Here is an 18,792-nt window from a genome sequence, read left to right on the forward strand (position 1 = left end):
AAGATATTCCTGAGCGCTAATTGTTTGCGTGACAAAAGCATCTCGAAGTTGGTGGAAGTGCGACTTTGGCGTAAATAAATAGATAAGCCCCATAACGCACCATATTTTAACTTGTGGCCAAAAATAATGTGTGTAATCTCACATTTGGTAAACACGTATTAGTTTTAGTTTGATTTTATGTAAGCATAAGAAACCTAAAAGGCGAAGGTTTTCCAAACACATGTGAAGACAAAAGAAGTGGTATTCGTGATAGTTCAGTTAAGCGTCGCCTTTTCTGGACTCGGCTGCCCACCTAAACGAGCCACTCGCCCACCTGCTTGCATGGTGAATCCACCACACCATCCTGTTACTGGAAATACACCGGACATAGATTTAGTGAAGCAAAAATTTCAGAATCTAGATTTGATATTCTAAAATCCGATAACATGCACAACGGTAAAATTCTACACTTAACGGCACAAAAAAGTGTATTCCGAACTATATAAAATGGTTTAATATAATATGCTGTGATATATTATATTATAATTAGCTTTAATCAGGATTAATTAACCAATTGAGGTCTGACCAGATCTTTTTGACCAAAAAGTTGGGAGAATATTCAATAGATTAGCTAATTAATTATTATCTTATTGGTAATCAGTATATAATCGATCGTTGAACGAACAATGCAGTATACTGTTGAACTCGTTAAAGAGAATAATCTGAATATGTGATGACAAACATACGTAAACCAAATCCTAAATTAGTATTTGTTGAACACGTAAAAGAATTATTATTTGTTTAAGCCCTAATACAAGAAGAATCAATCAACAAAAGGCTCCAATACTTGGAGCTTTTGAGGTTTGGAGTGATTGGTCCCGTGGGGCTTCTGACTCATGGCCAGCTCTGTTTTTTGAGACATTTTCTGTTTAAGGAATTGGTTAATTAACTTTTACACCACCAAAAGTATACACAAACGATGAACTGCAAGATGGCGGTTGACGGTGTTGATAAGATTATAAAAATAAAATATAAAAATAAGATAAAAAAAATTTGGTGCAAGGATAATGATAAGTGCTCACTATTTTTTTTTTCATCCAGATATTCTTATTTTTAACCATTAAATTGAGTAAATAAATTAAAAACAAAGATATAAATAATGGGTTTGGAAAATGAGACAAGGTGATGGGCAGAAATCATTTCTCTCTGTGCAATTGCGTTTTTTGCAAATGACTTTCTAAACCTTGGTTAAGAAGACATGTTCAAAGTTCATACTCGGAAAGACCAAGAACTTTGCAAGTTGCCCTCTCAAAATTCTTCTGAATTAAAGACTTATTACAATCTAAGTGGAAAATATTATCTATAACCTAATTGCCCTATACTAAAATATATTACATAATTCCAAGTAGGCTCTAGATTAACATCTTCTCATAACCTAGTTAGTTGCATCGCATAAATAATACTCTTTTCCTTTTCTATCTATATTTTCACAAAATTTGAACTCATCTTCTAATTATATTCCTTGATCTCATTACTCAACTCACGTATAAAGAAAAATGCATATATATATATATATATATATATATATATATAGTTAAATCAATATTTGATAGTAAAACTGATCACAGTTAAATGACCTAATTGCTATTTGAAAAAAGGTTTAAGGCATAGTGAAAAAGGTTAAGAAAAATGGATGATAATTGTGAGTTGGTTTTACAAAAAAAAAAAAAGAGAAAAAATGGTGGCGTTGTCCGCACACATTTTTTTACCTCTCATATATCTCCTATTAATTTTTGTCATTTGATTATTTGAATTCATTTTATTTGAGGACAAAAAATTAAAAATATATATAAGATAAAAAGAAGTATAAATTGCACCACATAAAAAAAATTGAGCTTGACAAACTTGACAAAAGCTATATGAAGCAAGAATATGATTATTATTAACCTATAAAAATAGTTAAGTAACTAACAGGATTCTTTTCGGATTCTTTTGGTGAGAATTCTAGGGATCCGTAAATCGTATCCGTTCATCATATATCATGCGGTCAATTTTTATCAGGTACTGTTTGTATTTAATTTTAAATAAAAATATTTAAAATAATTTTTAACCGCATAATGTACGATGAATATATATGAATTCGACGATGATATGAATTCGTTAAGTAATAGCTGAAATGTCGAGTGCTCGCGAAAATGGCCGCTTTCTCCTACGGTGAGAAGGTCCGAATCACTCTCCGATCCAATAGGAGGCATTCTAAATTTCTTACTTGACAAATGGCGAATTTTCATTAGCCCAGGGTTCTTCGTTTTCTTGATTGATTGTGATTGGTGTTTCTCTCTAGGCCCACTGTGGTCCTTTCCTTGATTTGTGGCTACTTATTCCATGCTTTCTGGCTTTTTAGGGTTTTGGAGGTACATTTGTGTAGTGTTGTGTTTCCACCGTATCTTTATTTTAAGATTTCTATATATGTGCCTTCAGTCTTTTCATTAAGCTGTTGATCGTGTGTTTAAGAAAAGATAATTGCAATTATCTTCTCATTTTTTGCAATACACACACAAGGTCAAAGATGGTAGTAGCTAGTTTCAACTGATTGTATGAGGTCCTTGAGATCATCATAAAAGCATTCAAAGATTTGCAGATGGTGAAAGAATAACAAATTACTTGGACTTTCAACTTAATTTGTCAAACCTTTACAGACTGAATCTGTCTAACGGAACAATGTCAAAAGAGAAAATCTACTTTATATGGTGTATTTTCTTTTCGGAGGACCTACCATTTAATGGAATGTGAAAGTGACCGATATTTCAAAACCAATCTTGCCCTCTACTATGTTGAAAACTTAAAACATGTTCGGTCATCTTATTGGTTGTGCAAACGATAACATTCTATATGCGGTCGTGTTATTGATCATGTATGACGCATCCGATATAATCAAGGAAGCTCAAATGTTATTCCTTGGCTAGAAAATACTAGCAAACCCTAGAATTCTCTAGGAAGAAAGAGATTAAAACTCAAATTTGATTGATAATATCAATGAGATAACAAAACCTACACCAAGAAGGTATATTTATACATTCAAAAACACAAGTTCAAACCCTAATTAATAAGACTTAACGTTTAAATATGAAAGAAAACAAACAATTAACAAAGTTCTAAAAGTATACTTGAAACTTAAAACGCAATTTTGAGATAGTATCCATGATCCATGCGTGGTGCTCTTCGAAACATATTAGAAGCACTATTCCAACACTGGCGATCAAACTTGCAATCTACTAGTTTTACGTCTTTCGAGTTGCTATTTGATTAGTTCTATCATCTATTCTACATCAATGCATGTTACGGTAGGATTTCATGCTTCGTGACCGATATTTCAAACCAATCATGTGGCACCATATTATTTTTATTTTTTTTGTTTGTAAACTTGATCGTGAGTAGAGTCACCAAGTTTGACCTATATATAAAATTGTAAATTGAATCAAATGTTTACGTTACATTATACACACGCAATGCATGTGAAATAAAATGGCATAGTCTTAGCTCTTAAGCATGTTGATGACCTATTCACTCTTAATAAAACACAGAGGCTAAGCTTCTAGAAATGGTGGAAGATGATATTTTAATATTTGTTTCTTAAATGAACATGCTTGATTATGATATTTAATTTACTACTATTTTAGTCTATAATTTTCGTACTGGGGATGGCACGATGGGAAGAAGCATGATCATAATGGTTATATATATATGCAGAATTTTAACAGCTAATATATTGGAGAAAACAATATGCTATATTGAAGACCTAATTTTTATGGAAAAAAAAAATCACACTTGATTGATTTAATTAAATAACGATATAGTGAGGGGCTGAGCCCACGTCCATCCCCATTGCAAATTGATAGAATTAGCTTATGCTTTAATTCCCAGTGATCTAATGAAAAGGACACGAAACAGACCAAGCAATCAAAAGTCAGAATCCAGAAGCATGCATGTGGTTTGACGTGTTTATTGTGCATTATTTTAATAGGTTAGAGAGATTTTAAGAGGGTATAAAAGTCTTTGCACGATTTCATCATTGTTTTCTAAAGGCCAATGATAAATCTAATGGAACTGGATTACTCAAAGGAATTGAGCTCACTTATCAAATGATCCAAATCATTGAAATTTGATTAAATGACTATAAATAGGGAAGCTCTCTAAAAGTTATAATAATTGTAGTCGTTAGATCAAATCTTAATAGCCCGGATCATTTGATTTTTGGGCTCAGTTCCTTTGAGTCTGGAGGGGATCCAGTTCCAAATCTAATGTCATGTATTGGGCTATTTTTGAAGAGAATTGTTATTAGTATTCCACAAATCGTCATTATATACTTCTTATAAGTGTATTTTTGTTTATAATTATAGAAAATTTAGAGTGCAAAATAAGATTTTTAAAATGTTAATAACAATTCTCCTTTTGAACATATAAACACACACACACACACACACACACACGTGTTTGTATTCTAGTTATCTAGATAACCATACATATATATATATATATATATATGGGTGTAAATATTTTTTATTTTATATATATATATATATATATATATATATATAAAAGCTCGTTTGGAAATGTTTTTAAAATAACTAAAAGTGCTTTTAGAAAAACGTTTTTTGGTTCTAAAAGCACTTGAAGTACTTCATAGAATAAGCATCAGTTATGTGCTTCTTCCAAAAAGCACTTCAAGTATTTTTTTTTCAGGATTCATTTGTGTTTTAACTAATGATTGGTTTCAAAAATATTTTCACAAAAAAGATTTCAATAATTTTAAAAGCACTTTCAAACAAGCCATATTTATTCTTGTTATCTAGAAGTAGAAAAGTATATTGTGCATTTGTTGAAACTTCTACATTATTTTGAATAATTAAATTAGTATAGTAGTTTGAGATTGTGTGATTTTATGCAGTGATAGGAGAAGACTTCTGAGCAATGAGTGATCAAAATGATGCAAAATTTGTTAATTAAGGTGACAAAACAAATTACATGACACCCTAAAAGTGTCTTCAAATTGCCACATATATCTAAACTAATTAAATACGTGAGTATTATTGCTAAAACCGAAACTAGAAGAATACGAAAGTCGAATCTGTTGAGACCTCATGAAACTGTACGGACCAAATTTATCTTTGTTTTTCTCAAACAAGTATTTCTTAATTTTTCCAACTATAATTTTATGTTGAAGTTCAATGAACTTACAAATTGGTTGAGTTTTGTTGGAATATGATTATTATAACACAATCTAACGACTCTAACCCTTGTCAGAGAATTATTTCTTTCAACAATCTAAAGACGTTGTATTAGCGATCATGCTCCATTTGTATCACTAAGGGCTGGTTTGGTATTGCTGTGCTTTGAAAAAAAGCTGCTTCTGCTGTGCTGTGAGAATAAGCAGCTGTGAAATAAAGCAGCAGAGTGTTTGGTAAACTTTTTTGTAAAAGTGCTTTTGAAAAAAAAAAGCAGTATTAGAGTGTTTGGTAAACTTTTATGTAAAACAGATGTGAAAAAAAGCCGGTTTTTCAAAGCTAGGTTTTGCAGCTTCTTGTTTTTGGCTTTTTTTCATCCAAAACTGTGAAAAAAAGCTGAAGCTGAGTGTTTACCAAACACAAAAACAGCTCCCAGCTTTTTTTTATAGCAGCTTTTTTCAGAATCACCTCAGTACCAAACCAGGTCTAATTCACCATTTCCATCCGGTTTTCAATTAACCTAGATGAACAGCTCCCTCATTGGATGTAAGGCCCAAATGTAAATTTTGCGCATGTACATAGGGTTGTTATAAAAATTTGCATTAATACATTAGTTGAAAGAGTATTATTTACTCCATCACAAAAGTGCTTTTTAAGTTTCTTAATTACTCTCTCTATCTCTCTAGATCTCTGTATGATTTTAATGACCTTAAAGCGGTTTTAAATGTGCTTGTAGACTGCGCATAATATTTAAAACCCTTTTTAAGTGATAAGCAAAAATTTTGAATTGAGATCCAGCTTGTAATGGTGGAGCCAATGAATTTGTTAGGTAACTAATTTAGAGCCCACATATTTAGTAATAATAACTTGATCAATCATGATAATCATCATCTCTAGCTAACATGAGGTTATGATTCCTTTCAATTTGCAAGGAACAAACAAATGAGTTTCCCAAGTCCAAAGGCTCCCTTCAAAACCAATTCGATTTCCTAATACAACACTACAAGGGGTGGAGAGTTGGGTTAACCACACAATTCGTTAGCAATAATTTGATATCGAACTCATTATTCATGGAAGTTGGAATATACTACACGTGTTGAAGAACACCACAGATCGTAATGCTTGTGGCAAAATCAATCTGAACTTTTAAAGTGCAAGAAAGCCAAACTGTAAAGCCAAAACTGTCCTTGAATGAAAGAAACTAAAACCCTAATTGAGGTTGGTTTTGTTTGCCCTTTATTTTGGTTCACATAAAAGAGATAATGTACCTGTATCTGAGTATTCTGGCTTCAAAGGTCTTCGATCCCTATCCAACCCATGAAGCAAAACTGCACATGCAATCGAGTGCAACATGTGACACATGTGGTGCATATGGAGTCAAAAAGGGGCAAACCAACTAACTAGAACTCCTTTACATTTGCAGAAACAGTCAATCCAGAAGAAGAGAAAGGAAAAAAAATGGTTGGGTTTATATCCGCGAAAAAGAAAAGAAAAGGGAAGATGAGTTGGATTAGTTTAGACGTTGACTCAGTATATATTGCATGACTACCAAAGCATGACATCAGAAGCAAGATCACTAGAAGAGAAACGAGCGCACCACCACCCAAAGTGGTCAACTAGTTTTGTGGTGAAGGAGGGTGCTTTTATTTCAATAGCCATCTTGCATTCCTTTCATATCAATGTCATGACGGAAAGTAAAAATTAGATGAGTCTATATTAACTTTTTTAGAATGCCAATAATTGATTTTTTTTAAAAAAAAAAAAAAAAAAAAAAAGAAAATGAGCCCATTGTAAAAGAAAAGTTACACTTAGATTTTGCAATTAATTTGATAATAGAAAGGTGATGAGTAGAACAAATGACTAAAAAGATTGAAGAAATTTAGAAAGGCGTAAAATTAACAACAAAGTTAAAGCATTGTAGATTTAAGATTCAATGTCATATTTAGGTCCATAACTCACCGTTTTGAAGAAAATGGCAATATGAACCAAACTCGGTGCTTTGCTCTAATATAGGGGCATTTTGGTTAAACTATTTTGTTTACCCAAAACGAAAATTCAAGATTTTATAATCTTTATGGTACTTGATACTTGTTTATTTTGCCTTCTATTTATACTCGTGATTAATATAGAGTTAAGAGACACTATTTAAGTAATTGCTAGTTCTTAGATTAGAATACTTCGTTCAATTTTTTCAGTTCATTATATTACGCCGTGTCATATAATTGAAGAATCAAATGCGTTGGGAGGTTAAAATTTGAGAAGAATGGTTAGCCATTGCCAATTATGCAGTAGTTTGGGAAATTTTTTAGTGGATATGGTGCATGTGAGTAGAGTCCAACCCTAAAGCAAAAACACCTTTTCTTGTGCGTCAAATGGTTGCCTTTTCCAATTTTGTTACGTTCTTAAAACCTAAAAAGGACGGTATAAACTAAGAAATACTTGGATATATATGTTGGGTCAGGCCATATACACAAAGGTGATAGAGCCACTGAACCTAAAAATTGTAGCTGCCAGCTGGTAAAACTAATTAAATTATGTATTGCTTTATTGTCCTATATTTCCGGTTGAACATTATCTTATTGAAGATAATGTTTATTAAAATTAACTCACGTCCAAGAAACGAAAGTTTTTGTTTTAGGTAAAAAGTTGCTTTGTGCGTCAGTTCTATACACAATTTGTTGGGGAACATTTTTCATGACCCCTTGATTGTTCGAGTAGTAATCACTTCGTGCACATAAGGTGTTCGACAAAATGTCAAGTACCACTCGTTAACACTTGATAGCGTCTATGTGTGTGCTGCATGACTCGGTAGATGACTAACCTATTAACTGTTTGACGAAATGTTACATGGAAGTACATAATATATCTGTTTACAAAAATGAAGGGACAAAAGACTTGAAAGCTCCATCATTCAAATACATTTAATATTTAACTAGAGGGGTTAAAAATAAAAATAAATTATAGGTTAGCCTAAGAAATTGCAAATAAATTAAGACGTCCTTCAGGTGTTTTTTTTCTTTCCAAAATGCTAATCCAAGGTCATGCGTACGAAGCAATGATTGCATTGTTATACTTCTTCAAATGATTATGGTTGAAAAAGAATCTCCTCACGATTGTTAGCTCTTTTGTCTTGAAAATAAGAGTTTGAATATGTCAATTACCAATATGGCATGTTCGATTATGTCACGTGATTGATAAATTAGTACACGCAAGCAACTAAAATCAGACGATAGGACAAAGATACTCACAAATTCATTGGTAAGTTAATTGTTCACTTGCAACATACATTTAACATTTTAACACTTTTTGACAAAAAAATTAACGCATTTACGAAAGAATAGTTTAACAATTAAACATAAAACATAAAAACCTTAATTTTTTTTCTACACTTCTTTCTCATGATGTGACGATTAATCCAAGTCATACTTCCAATTTTATTTTACTTTGAAGATTTATACACAAAGGAGGATGTTTTATGAATAAAGCTACTCCGTTTGTTTTCTTAAACGTTTTTAGTTCATGTTTTTACGTTTGCTTAGTGACTTTTTTTCAAGACTTGATAATATGTGGAGGAATCTAAACCTTTATAAAGTATGTTTTGTTTTTTGTTTACTTAGAAGGAAAATGCTTAAGAGCTTGAATTTTTGTTCACAAATTACTTTCCCCCAACTTATGTGACACTTAAATGTATTGAATACACAATTATCTTGTAGACCCAAATGTGATAATTCTGTTGTTGATACTTGATGGAGAAAAGTTGAGGGTTGCATACTCCTCTTTGTTATCCAATATGATTAATGACTTTATCATCCCGACATTATAATCGAGATCATTCATTAATATTTTTATCATCATTTAAAGATCATGTATGCAAATAATTATTTAATTTGGAGATTTGTTAGCCATTCATATGCGTAAAACAAATGGACAGATCATCTTAGAATGCTACTTGTCATTAGAATCGTTGATTGGTTTAACACGTATGGTGACTAAATGATCTCCAAATTAAATGATTTTTTGTAGATATGATATTTAGATGATGATAAAGAGAATGAATGATTCTAATTCAATAAGGGCGCTACAGAGACACTACAAGAGCACTACAACAGTCGATCACCACAATTTGAATCACACAGTCGACTACAACAATAATTTCATACAACACTCTTAATGGACTTGGTTCGCTCGTGTAGCGAACTCTGCAGCTAATTCAGTCGCCTCGCTAGCTGTGAAGAAGACATGCCCAGAAAATTGGGTCAATCAACCTCCGTCTTCTCTAATCTTCGCGTTGTCTCGTGATGGGCTGCCATGTCCTCCGCCAGCTTCATAGACTCTAGAATTACTCTTAGTTTGTACTTATGGGAGTTTCCTTCTTTTATCTATGTACGTTTGTTTTGGGGTTTCGGCATTGTTTTTGCCGTGAACACCTGCACTTTCTATGTCTTGGCTTCTCTTAAGCAATTAATAATTTCATACTCGTATTTTAATTAATAGATAGAACTCACATGTATCAAGTCCAAGCTCGAGTCACTATTAACAATAGTGTTACAAGAATCGAACTTAAAATGTCTAATTTGTATATGCAAAAATCAAACTTATTTAAACAACTGTGAACGTGTTTAATTTACATATTTGAAGGCAATAAGTTAACGTATTGCGTTATGTTGAACTGAAAACAAAATTTTAAATTTTCATCATAGAAAACATCTTTAAAAAATACAAAAAATACAGATGCATCATGCATTGCCAAGTCAACATAAGACGCTGCTCAACATTTTACAGCACTATAACAACCCCCAGATGACTTAACAACCACAAAGAGACAGTAGACTTTGAAGAAATTATAGTGTGCGTTACAGACCAGGGCAACACACCCTGTCCTTATTACGACTTTTAGATTGTATGCGTGAATTTAATCAGTTAATAAGGATATTTAATCGTTTCTTTATTTTAATTTAACGCATTTTTTCATAATAATTATTTATTTATATTTTTATACAAATAATAGTGAGAAAGAAGATAATCGAACTTTGAACCTCAGGCTCAGGTCATGCAAGGGCATCGTAGAAAAAAAAAATGCAGAATTAGGTTTTGTCATACGGTATACAGAATATCGGTATGGGTACAGAGTAGAGAGTATAAACTTAACCGTAGGTGGAAAATTTAACCCAAGTAAACAAAAATGGACCCGACCCGACCCAACTCAACCTTTTCTCTTACACTAGCAATACAAACTACAGACACAATTTCCTCATTCAAACCCTCTCCCGTGTACTTTCTCTCTCTAAAATCCACTCCCTTTCTCTCTCTACAAAATTTTCATACCCAACTTAACGGCATATTCTCTCTCTCTCTCTCTCTCTCTGTTCTTCCTCCCACTTTTCTCGGAAAATCCTTCACTGCAAACCCAAAAGCTCCATCGGAATTATTTATTTTCCCGGGAACCAAACAGCCCTAGAGAAAAATTTCAATTCGGATTAAGGGTTGCTTTTCGCAAATTATCTTTTCTGGGTTGGTGGGTCGGTGGGTCGGTGGGTAGGGACTGATTCAGAAGAATGGTGGTGAAGATGATGAGGTGGCGGCCGTGGCCGCCTCTGACGACGAAGAAGTACGAGGTGAGGCTGGTGGTGCGGCGGTTGGAGGGCTGGGATCTGGTGCGGGAGGGTGCAGGCGGGGTCGGTCCACAGGACCAAGAGAAAGAGGACAAGTGGACGGCGGAGATTAGGTGGAAGGGATCCAAGGTCAAGGTTGGGGCTTTGAGCTCTCTCCGGCGCGCCGTCGTCAAGAGGAACTTTACCAGAGAGGTCGAGGCTTCGTCCCAAGACGGCGTCGTTTCCTGGGACGAGGAGTTTCACAGCGTTTGCACTCTCTCGGCTTACAAGGACAATGTATTTCACCCTTGGGAGGTCGTATTTACTGTGTTCAATGTAAGTTTTGATTTTTCTTCTTCGAATTTTTGCTTCGATCTTTCTCAAATTTTTTGTAATTTAATAATTAAATTTGTGATTTTAGAGAAATTATTGTGAAATTAGCTTGAAATTAGAGACATGGTTTTGTGAATTTAAGCTGACATAGTTAATTTTTCTTGTAATTGCTGTTGCTGTCATTTGATTTGGACGGATGATTTGTTTTGATTTTTGTTCTTGGTTGAAAAAAATAGTCTCTTTGAATAATCAAAGGGTTTGGATTGATGAAGTATTTAATTATGAATTTAATTGTGTCAATTTTCGGCTATGGGACTTTTTCGGAGGATCATTGACCGGAGGGTCTTTCACACGACTGATAGTTTACTGATTAAGTTGGGGAAGGGTTATTGGAAATGATATCCTGATCCCTCAAGGGGTTTTTCATCCCATAAGTTTTACAAGTGTATGAATAGTTGCTTCAATTGCGCATTTGTTGGTTCAAATCGCTGCAAATTGTAATCTGTTTTTCGTTTAGGTTGCATGATTGGTTTGAATTCAACACCTCTGTAATCAGAATTGGTTGTTTTGTTATGGGTTTTCCGCAATTTGGTGCCTAAAAGCAGATGTATTTTGTGGAATACCATTTTTTTATATCGTTTTGATATTTTCTTTTTCGATCATTTGATTTTTGGTAAATTTTGATTACCATTTATTAGAGAACTAACTTTTAAGGTACAATTATAATACAGGGTTTGAATCAAGGTGCCAAAAGTAAGGCTCCTGCTGTTGGAAAGGCATCAGTGAACCTTGCTGATTTTGTTTCGGAAGCTGAACAGAAGGAGCTTGAGTTACACATCCCCTTCACCTCATCTGGTCCTGCTGCTGAACTTTGTGTATGTTCCTCTCAACTAGTTTCCAGTTCTTTCTTCTTCGACATGTGCTATCCTTTCTTGGTAGAAATTAGTTTGGTCCCGCTGCTGCTTAACTTTCTGAAGTTCTAGAATTTCTGATCTCAAGTTCTGCTAAATTTTCAGATATCACTCAGCTTATTGGATCTGGGAACTACTCAGGAAATTACAGAGCCAGTGGAGAGATCAATTTTGCCTGTTCAATCACCTCCTCAGTCAGCAGAAACTGTATCGCCAGAAAAAGACGAGCTTTCTGCTCTGAAAGCTGGTCTTAGAAAAGTAAAAATTTTCACAGAATATGTGTCTGCGAGAAAAGCAAAAAAGCCCTGCCGTGAGGAGGATGGCAGTGAGGGCAGGTGTTCTGCTAGGAGTGAGGATGGTGATTATAATTATCCTTTTGACTCTGAGTCACTTGATGAGTTTGAGGAAGGTGAATCAGAAGAGGTCAAAGAAGATTCCAGCGTTAGGAAGTCATTCAGTTATGGCACGCTGGCTCATGCAAATTATGCTGGAGGATCAATTTACTCCAATATGAGAATCAACGATGAAGGTGAGGACTGGGTTTACTACAGCAATCGCAAATCAGATGTGGGATGCTCACAAACTGAGGAGTCCACTGCACCAGTCTCTGACCCGCCTGCAAGTTCAAAACGAGGCTTACTATCTTGGAGGAAGAGAAAGCTGAGCTTCATCCGGTCTCCTAAAGCCAAAGGAGAACCTTTGTTAAAGAAGGCCTATGGTGAAGAAGGTGGTGATGACATTGATTTTGATCGTCGGCAGCTTAGCTCTGATGAAATTCTATCTCTCGGGGTAAGTATCCACTTCTAATTCTTCTTGTGCTTATGGTTTAATGAGATCTTGGTGTTGTCATGATTGTTTTCAGCATCTTGTAGTTAATTTTCTGTCAGAGTAAATAAAAGTTAGTTGCTTAAGTTCTGATTATAATTAAATTCACTTTGGCAGTGGAATAAGACAGAGGAGGATTCATCTGCTAATCGGTCGTCAGTGTCTGAATTTGGGGATGATAATTTTGCCATCGGCAGTTGGGAGCACAAGGAAGTGACAAACCGCGATGGACACATGAAGCTTCACACCCAAATCTTTTCTGCTTCTATTGATCAACGGAGTGAGCGAGCAGCGGGCGAGGGTGCTTGTACAGCTCTGGTTGCAGTGATTGCTGATTGGTTTCAGAATAACCAAGAGCTCATGCCCATAAAGTCCCAGTTTGACAGTTTGATTCGAGAAGGCTCATTGGAGTGGAGGAATCTCTGCGAAAATGAGACCTACAGGGAGCGATTCCCTGACAAGCACTTTGATCTTGAAACAGTCCTTCAGGCCAAAATACGTCCTCTTTCTGTAGTTCCTGGGAAATCTTTTATTGGGTTTTTCCATCCGGAGGTTGTGGACGAGGGACGATTTGACTTTTTACATGGTGCAATGTCATTTGATAACATTTGGGATGAGATTAGCCGTGCTGGATCAGAATGTGTTAGCAATGGCAAACCTCAAATTTACATCGTCAGCTGGAATGACCATTTCTTCATTCTCAAGGTTGAAGCTGAAGCTTACTACATCATTGACACATTAGGGGAGAGGCTCTATGAAGGGTGCAACCAGGCCTATGTCTTAAAATTCGACAGCAACACGATAATTTACAAAATGAAAAATGTTGAACAATCATCTGATGATAAACTGACAACCAGTGATCAACCAATTGTGGTGGCAGAAGCAGGCGAATCTAGAAACCAGCAGGTCAATGTGAAGGAAGAAAAATCTACAGTAGAAGCAGAAATAACCAAGTCAGAGGAGCCGAAGGAGGAAGAGGAGGTGGTCTGTCAAGGGAAGGAGTCCTGCAAAGAGTATATAAAGAGCTTCTTGGCTGCAATTCCAATAAGGGAGTTGCAGGCGGATCTCAAGAAAGGACTAATGTCGTCCACGCCTCTTCATCAACGGTTACAGATTGAGTTCCACTACACCCGGTTACTAAAACTGCCTTTGGCTGCTCCAGCAGTAGAAATGACCGCAGATGCTTCACAAAGTCGCGAACTTTCAACAACAGAGGTTGCAGCATAGGAGAAACGTAAATTGTAGGAAGTGTGATTACTCTAACTGTATTTTCGCTTATTTTTAATCGCTTTTCTTTCAACTGAGTGTCCTTAATTGGAAGATAGGAAACCGCTTAAGCGTTTTGAGGGTCATGGGAGAGGTAACTGCTGTGTGTTTCTAAGTTAGGCTGGAAAATGAAAGTGTAAGTTTCTTCTGTTTGAGGTTATGTTATGTTATATTAACTTGCCTAATCTCACTGGGAAATGAGTAATTCTGAAACATGACCCTGTAATTTCTCTTTCAGTTGACTGAGATGTGACTTTTTACCGATGTTATCCAAATTTTACTTTCATGGCTTTTAACTTTTGCAGTTTGATGTGGTGAAAATCCAACCATTCTGTTGTGCAGGAACTTTGTGATTCCAATTTCCCCTATGATTTCTGATAGCTTTTTATAACAGTTGAATTGCAGTTTGAGTCCCTATAGTTTACTTGGATTTTCATTTTTATCCTTTTATAGTTTCATTCGGTTAGCTTAATCCGTTAACTGAGGTAAAATTTCTTCAACTTGAGTTTTTGGAATGAGAAGATGTGCACAAAAATGATGGAATAATAAACTTGGCTTGTTTGGACTGCTAATGTAGAAAACATTTGAGTGCTAGAAATACTTTTAGTATACACATTCTGAAAATGCTTTTTGAAAAAACACTTAGAAGTGCTTCCTAAAAAAACACTTAGTTAGAGTTTCATTAAATAAAAAAAAAAAAAAACTTTCTACAATGCAAAAGCAGATTAATTGTATTGCCAAACATAGTTGGAAACAATTTTGGTTGCTAAACAATTTTGGTCATTTCACAAGCAGTCTCAAACATGACCTTAGTTGATAGATTGATCTAAAGGGAAAGAAAACACGACGAATATACATGGCAGAAATGTAATAACAAAAAAAAAAAAAAAAAAAAAAAGGATGGAAGTGAAAATCTGAATAAACTACAGGGACTATCAGTGCAATTTATCCCTTGGTCAACAATGCATATTTGATTGATGCCTAGATATTCCATTCTCAATGTTTGTCGTAAAATCAGACAATCCATCCCCAAATTCGGTGCATCTCATTAGCTGTAAAGATGCAAAGGGAAGGCTCTTCCGTGAGGTAAAGGATAATATTAGAGAGACCAAATTTGTAAATAAAATGATATGTCACTATTAAGAAACAAGCACGTTAATCGATATTTAATTAATCATCCAATCATCAGCAATCATATCATTTGGTTTACAAATTTGCTTTAAAAAACTTGATCTCCTATCTTAAGAAAATAAATAAAAAATAAAAAAAGAAACGAAAAATGGATGATGAGGCTTTCAAGTTTTGGTGTTGGATACACGCAGGCTGTGTTGGAGGAAAAGTTGAGGTCTGGAATTGTTTCCACCACTAGGGCACTACTACTACTACCTAAAATAAATAACATGACATATTTTATTAGGGTTGGCTTTTTGCATATGGCATCATTCAATTGAAGGCATGTGGTGTTTGTTATTAGGGTTTTTCTTTGGAATTTTGCCCCCCCTGTAGTGCACGTTGAGAATCTATGGATTGTTGGTACAAGTTTCTGTCATTTATCCATGTTGTTTGGTTCAACTTGCCCCACGTACATGTCACTCAAAGTTTGGTTGAATATGTAATCCAACGGGGAATTCGAACTTGTGAATTTGTTTCTGACATTATTAGATGAATAGCTTGTTGGTGAGTGAAATAATTGAAAAGAATGTCGTTTCATTTTTTGTATAAAAACATGACTTGTAGAGATTTCGAGTATGAATGCATGGTTCAAATTAACAGTGTGATAACATTGCATAACATAAACAAAATGTTCAAGATTTTGTAACCATTATTTTTCACATTTATAATCCTTATTTGGCCTAATCTACAAAACGGATTACCACAAACTACTTTATTATTTTACTTCAATATCTTTTTTTTTTTTTTTAAAGTAGGCGATATTCTTAAGTAAATTTGTTTAAATTACGGTGGAGAGGGATTTTGATTTAGGTGTAAAAAGACCAAGTACATTGCTCTAACTATTCAGATAAGTCAAAATCTGCTTATTTCTAATTTCTTTTAGGCAATATATGTAGGTGTAACATAATATGAGTATATGTCTATTGATACTATATTAGAAAGTGCAAATACATTGTGGTTCATATCATAACACGTAACTGTTTATATTAATCGATTCAGATACTACACGACACAATAATATTTTCTTGTTCCAACACGTTTTCAAAGTCAGTGTATTTATTATGATAATTGCCATGTAATGATCAATTACCGGCTATAACCGACTTTTGAGGCACTCAACAAAAAGGCCAAGACATGACTTGCCAAAGTAATTGTATTTACAACAAAAATTCACTGCTTGAATGGAACAGTTGACAAAAAGTTAAAAGCGCCATCAACATAATGAATAGGACTGAATCCTTTTTAAGGGTTGGCGTAGGTCAAGTCAGGTTCATTTTTGGTTTGTTTTTCTGTAAATGAGTCTGAATCGGTCCAGGTTTACATATTTTTATTAGTGGAACTAGCTCATTTGGATCGATTTGGTACGGTTTGGTTCTTATGAGTTGAACATATCCATTTTCAGTCATATGCCGTATAACAAAACAACAATATAAAACAATCTCTATGTGTTTCTGTTATGAAAGAATTGCATCTAACAAAACCAATACCAACAAATGTTCTTAAGACACTTTGTTTAAAGTTTGATTGTTGTTTTACTTCTTAGGGTTATATTGATATGGAAATATGGATCATAGGCTTCATTGTGGACTACTAATAAAATAACTAACGCTATGACAACTTTAACTAGTCCATGTTGAAGTATTCACATATAAAAAATATTGGTTCAGTTTTGAACTCGTTTTTACACAAGCTGGATCCAACTTAGAGCATTTAAAAAATTAAAAGCAAGAACTGGACGATTTTACATCCAACCGTGTAATATGGTCCGAATCCACAAGGCCAAAGTCCTGTATATCCAACCCTAAGTTTTATATTTCTTAGTCAATGAAATGAGAGGATTTTGTAATTAAGTTAAAAATACAAAGCTTTTAATATTTTCTCACCTTAGAATGCTTCATGGGCTTGGAAGTGGTCGGTGTTAGAGGATTGGGCTCGGCCTGATATACATTTTTTTTCAATCTTGTATTGGGTAGCTTTCAAGTTTAATACACGTTATTTAGGCACAATTTTTTTTTTTTTTATAATACACATAAAATTCACGTATTTTATACATATTTTTAAGACATTGTACAACCAAAAATAACATTTTCAACACATAAATATCAAATAAAAAATGGCAGAATTTTTCAAAGTATCATTTTAGCAAAGTTGCCAAATAGTACATTTAAATTTTTTAGTACTATACCCGTTCCGTATTTTACTAACTATAATTTAAAGATAGCATGTTTATCAAATCATCCATATGCTATGCACTAAGGAGGAAAAAAAAGAAAAAAAAAAGAGACAATGACATAAAATTATTGTAACAAAAGATATTATTTATTAGAGAGAACCAACGGATACACGGATCAAACATGATGTGAAAAAAAAAGGAAAAAAAAAAATCACATACTAAAGAAGTACATTGCGACTTTTATGTATTCATTAGGTTTTTAGTAATCTGCATGATAGTAAATTGCAATTCTAGGAGTGGATGAGTATTCCCAAGTTTTGTCAACGTCGCAAGGAACCCTTGCTACCAGGGGTGGATCTATATAGAGATCAGGATGGTTCCGGGACCTTCTGAATATCGAAAAAACGCTTGTGAAGAACCTCGGAGCACCACCCTAAACCCTAGGCGGAGCTCTATGAAGGACTCAATAGGATAAATTATAGTGACTTAATAGGATAACATAGTAGATATAAGAGCCACCATTCTCGATATAAGAGCCACCATTCTCTGGGTTTTATTCGCCTAAAAGCTTGAGTTGCAGAACCGGCAAAATGAAGAAGAAGGGTTGTGCTTTTTTACTTTTAAGAAACGTTGTCATTTGCACTCTTTCTATTCCTTTTCTAATTTGGACCAACCATCTTCTATTTAATTTTTTTTTTTCTATCCCAATTTTGCTGTTCACCCTTTTTTCTATCCCCTGCAAAAGTATTATATGCTAAATATGTTTTTTTAACCTTTTAAATTACTAGTATGACTTCACCTCTTAATTATTAATATCTCAAAAGAAAGAACCCCTTTCAAGGTAAGAGTATCTTAATAAAATAAAAAAAAATATTTAAAAAAAAAAAAAAAAACCCTTTAATTTACCTGTTCTCAAGAAAGAGTTTTCAAGTTATTAGATGCCAAGAAAATTTGACACTGAAAATTTGACAAGACTTTTAATCTTCAAAGAACAAAACAAGGCCGCTCATATATACAAAAAGTACTTGACAAAATGTTTCATTTAAAAAATAGAGAAAAATCTTTTGCGCATTGTGCACTATTTCCATCAACAAAATCCTTGAATATTTTATACTAGGACCACCCAAGGTTGAAATTCTGGATCCACCACTGGTTGCTACCTCCAAATTTCCCACCTACATCACTTCCACCACCACTGCTATTTCTAAACAGTCCATAAGAGTGGTGGAGCTAAGATATTAGTCTAGAAAGGGTCCGAAAGTCTCAATCTGAAACGTTCTCTTAATTTTTTCTGTGTGGTGAGTAATCGACCATTG

General features: G+C 34.2%; 1 protein-coding gene across 1 annotated transcript; it reads left to right on the forward strand.

Moving 5' to 3' along the window:
- The first annotated feature begins 10,737 nt into the window (after positions 1 to 10,737).
- LOC137745146 (uncharacterized) lies at positions 10,738 to 14,417 on the forward strand. The gene is made up of 4 exons (XM_068485040.1): positions 10,738 to 11,131; positions 11,860 to 12,003; positions 12,145 to 12,828; positions 12,982 to 14,417. The coding sequence occupies exons 1-4, from the start codon at positions 10,760 to 10,762 to the stop codon at positions 14,089 to 14,091; spliced, it is 2,310 nt and encodes a 769-aa protein (XP_068341141.1). The 5' UTR covers positions 10,738 to 10,759; the 3' UTR covers positions 14,092 to 14,417.
- Positions 14,418 to 18,792: the final 4,375 nt, after the last annotated feature.

This window comes from Pyrus communis, chromosome 9, assembly GCF_963583255.1.
Source record: "Pyrus communis chromosome 9, drPyrComm1.1, whole genome shotgun sequence".
NCBI lineage: Eukaryota > Viridiplantae > Streptophyta > Magnoliopsida > Rosales > Rosaceae > Pyrus > Pyrus communis.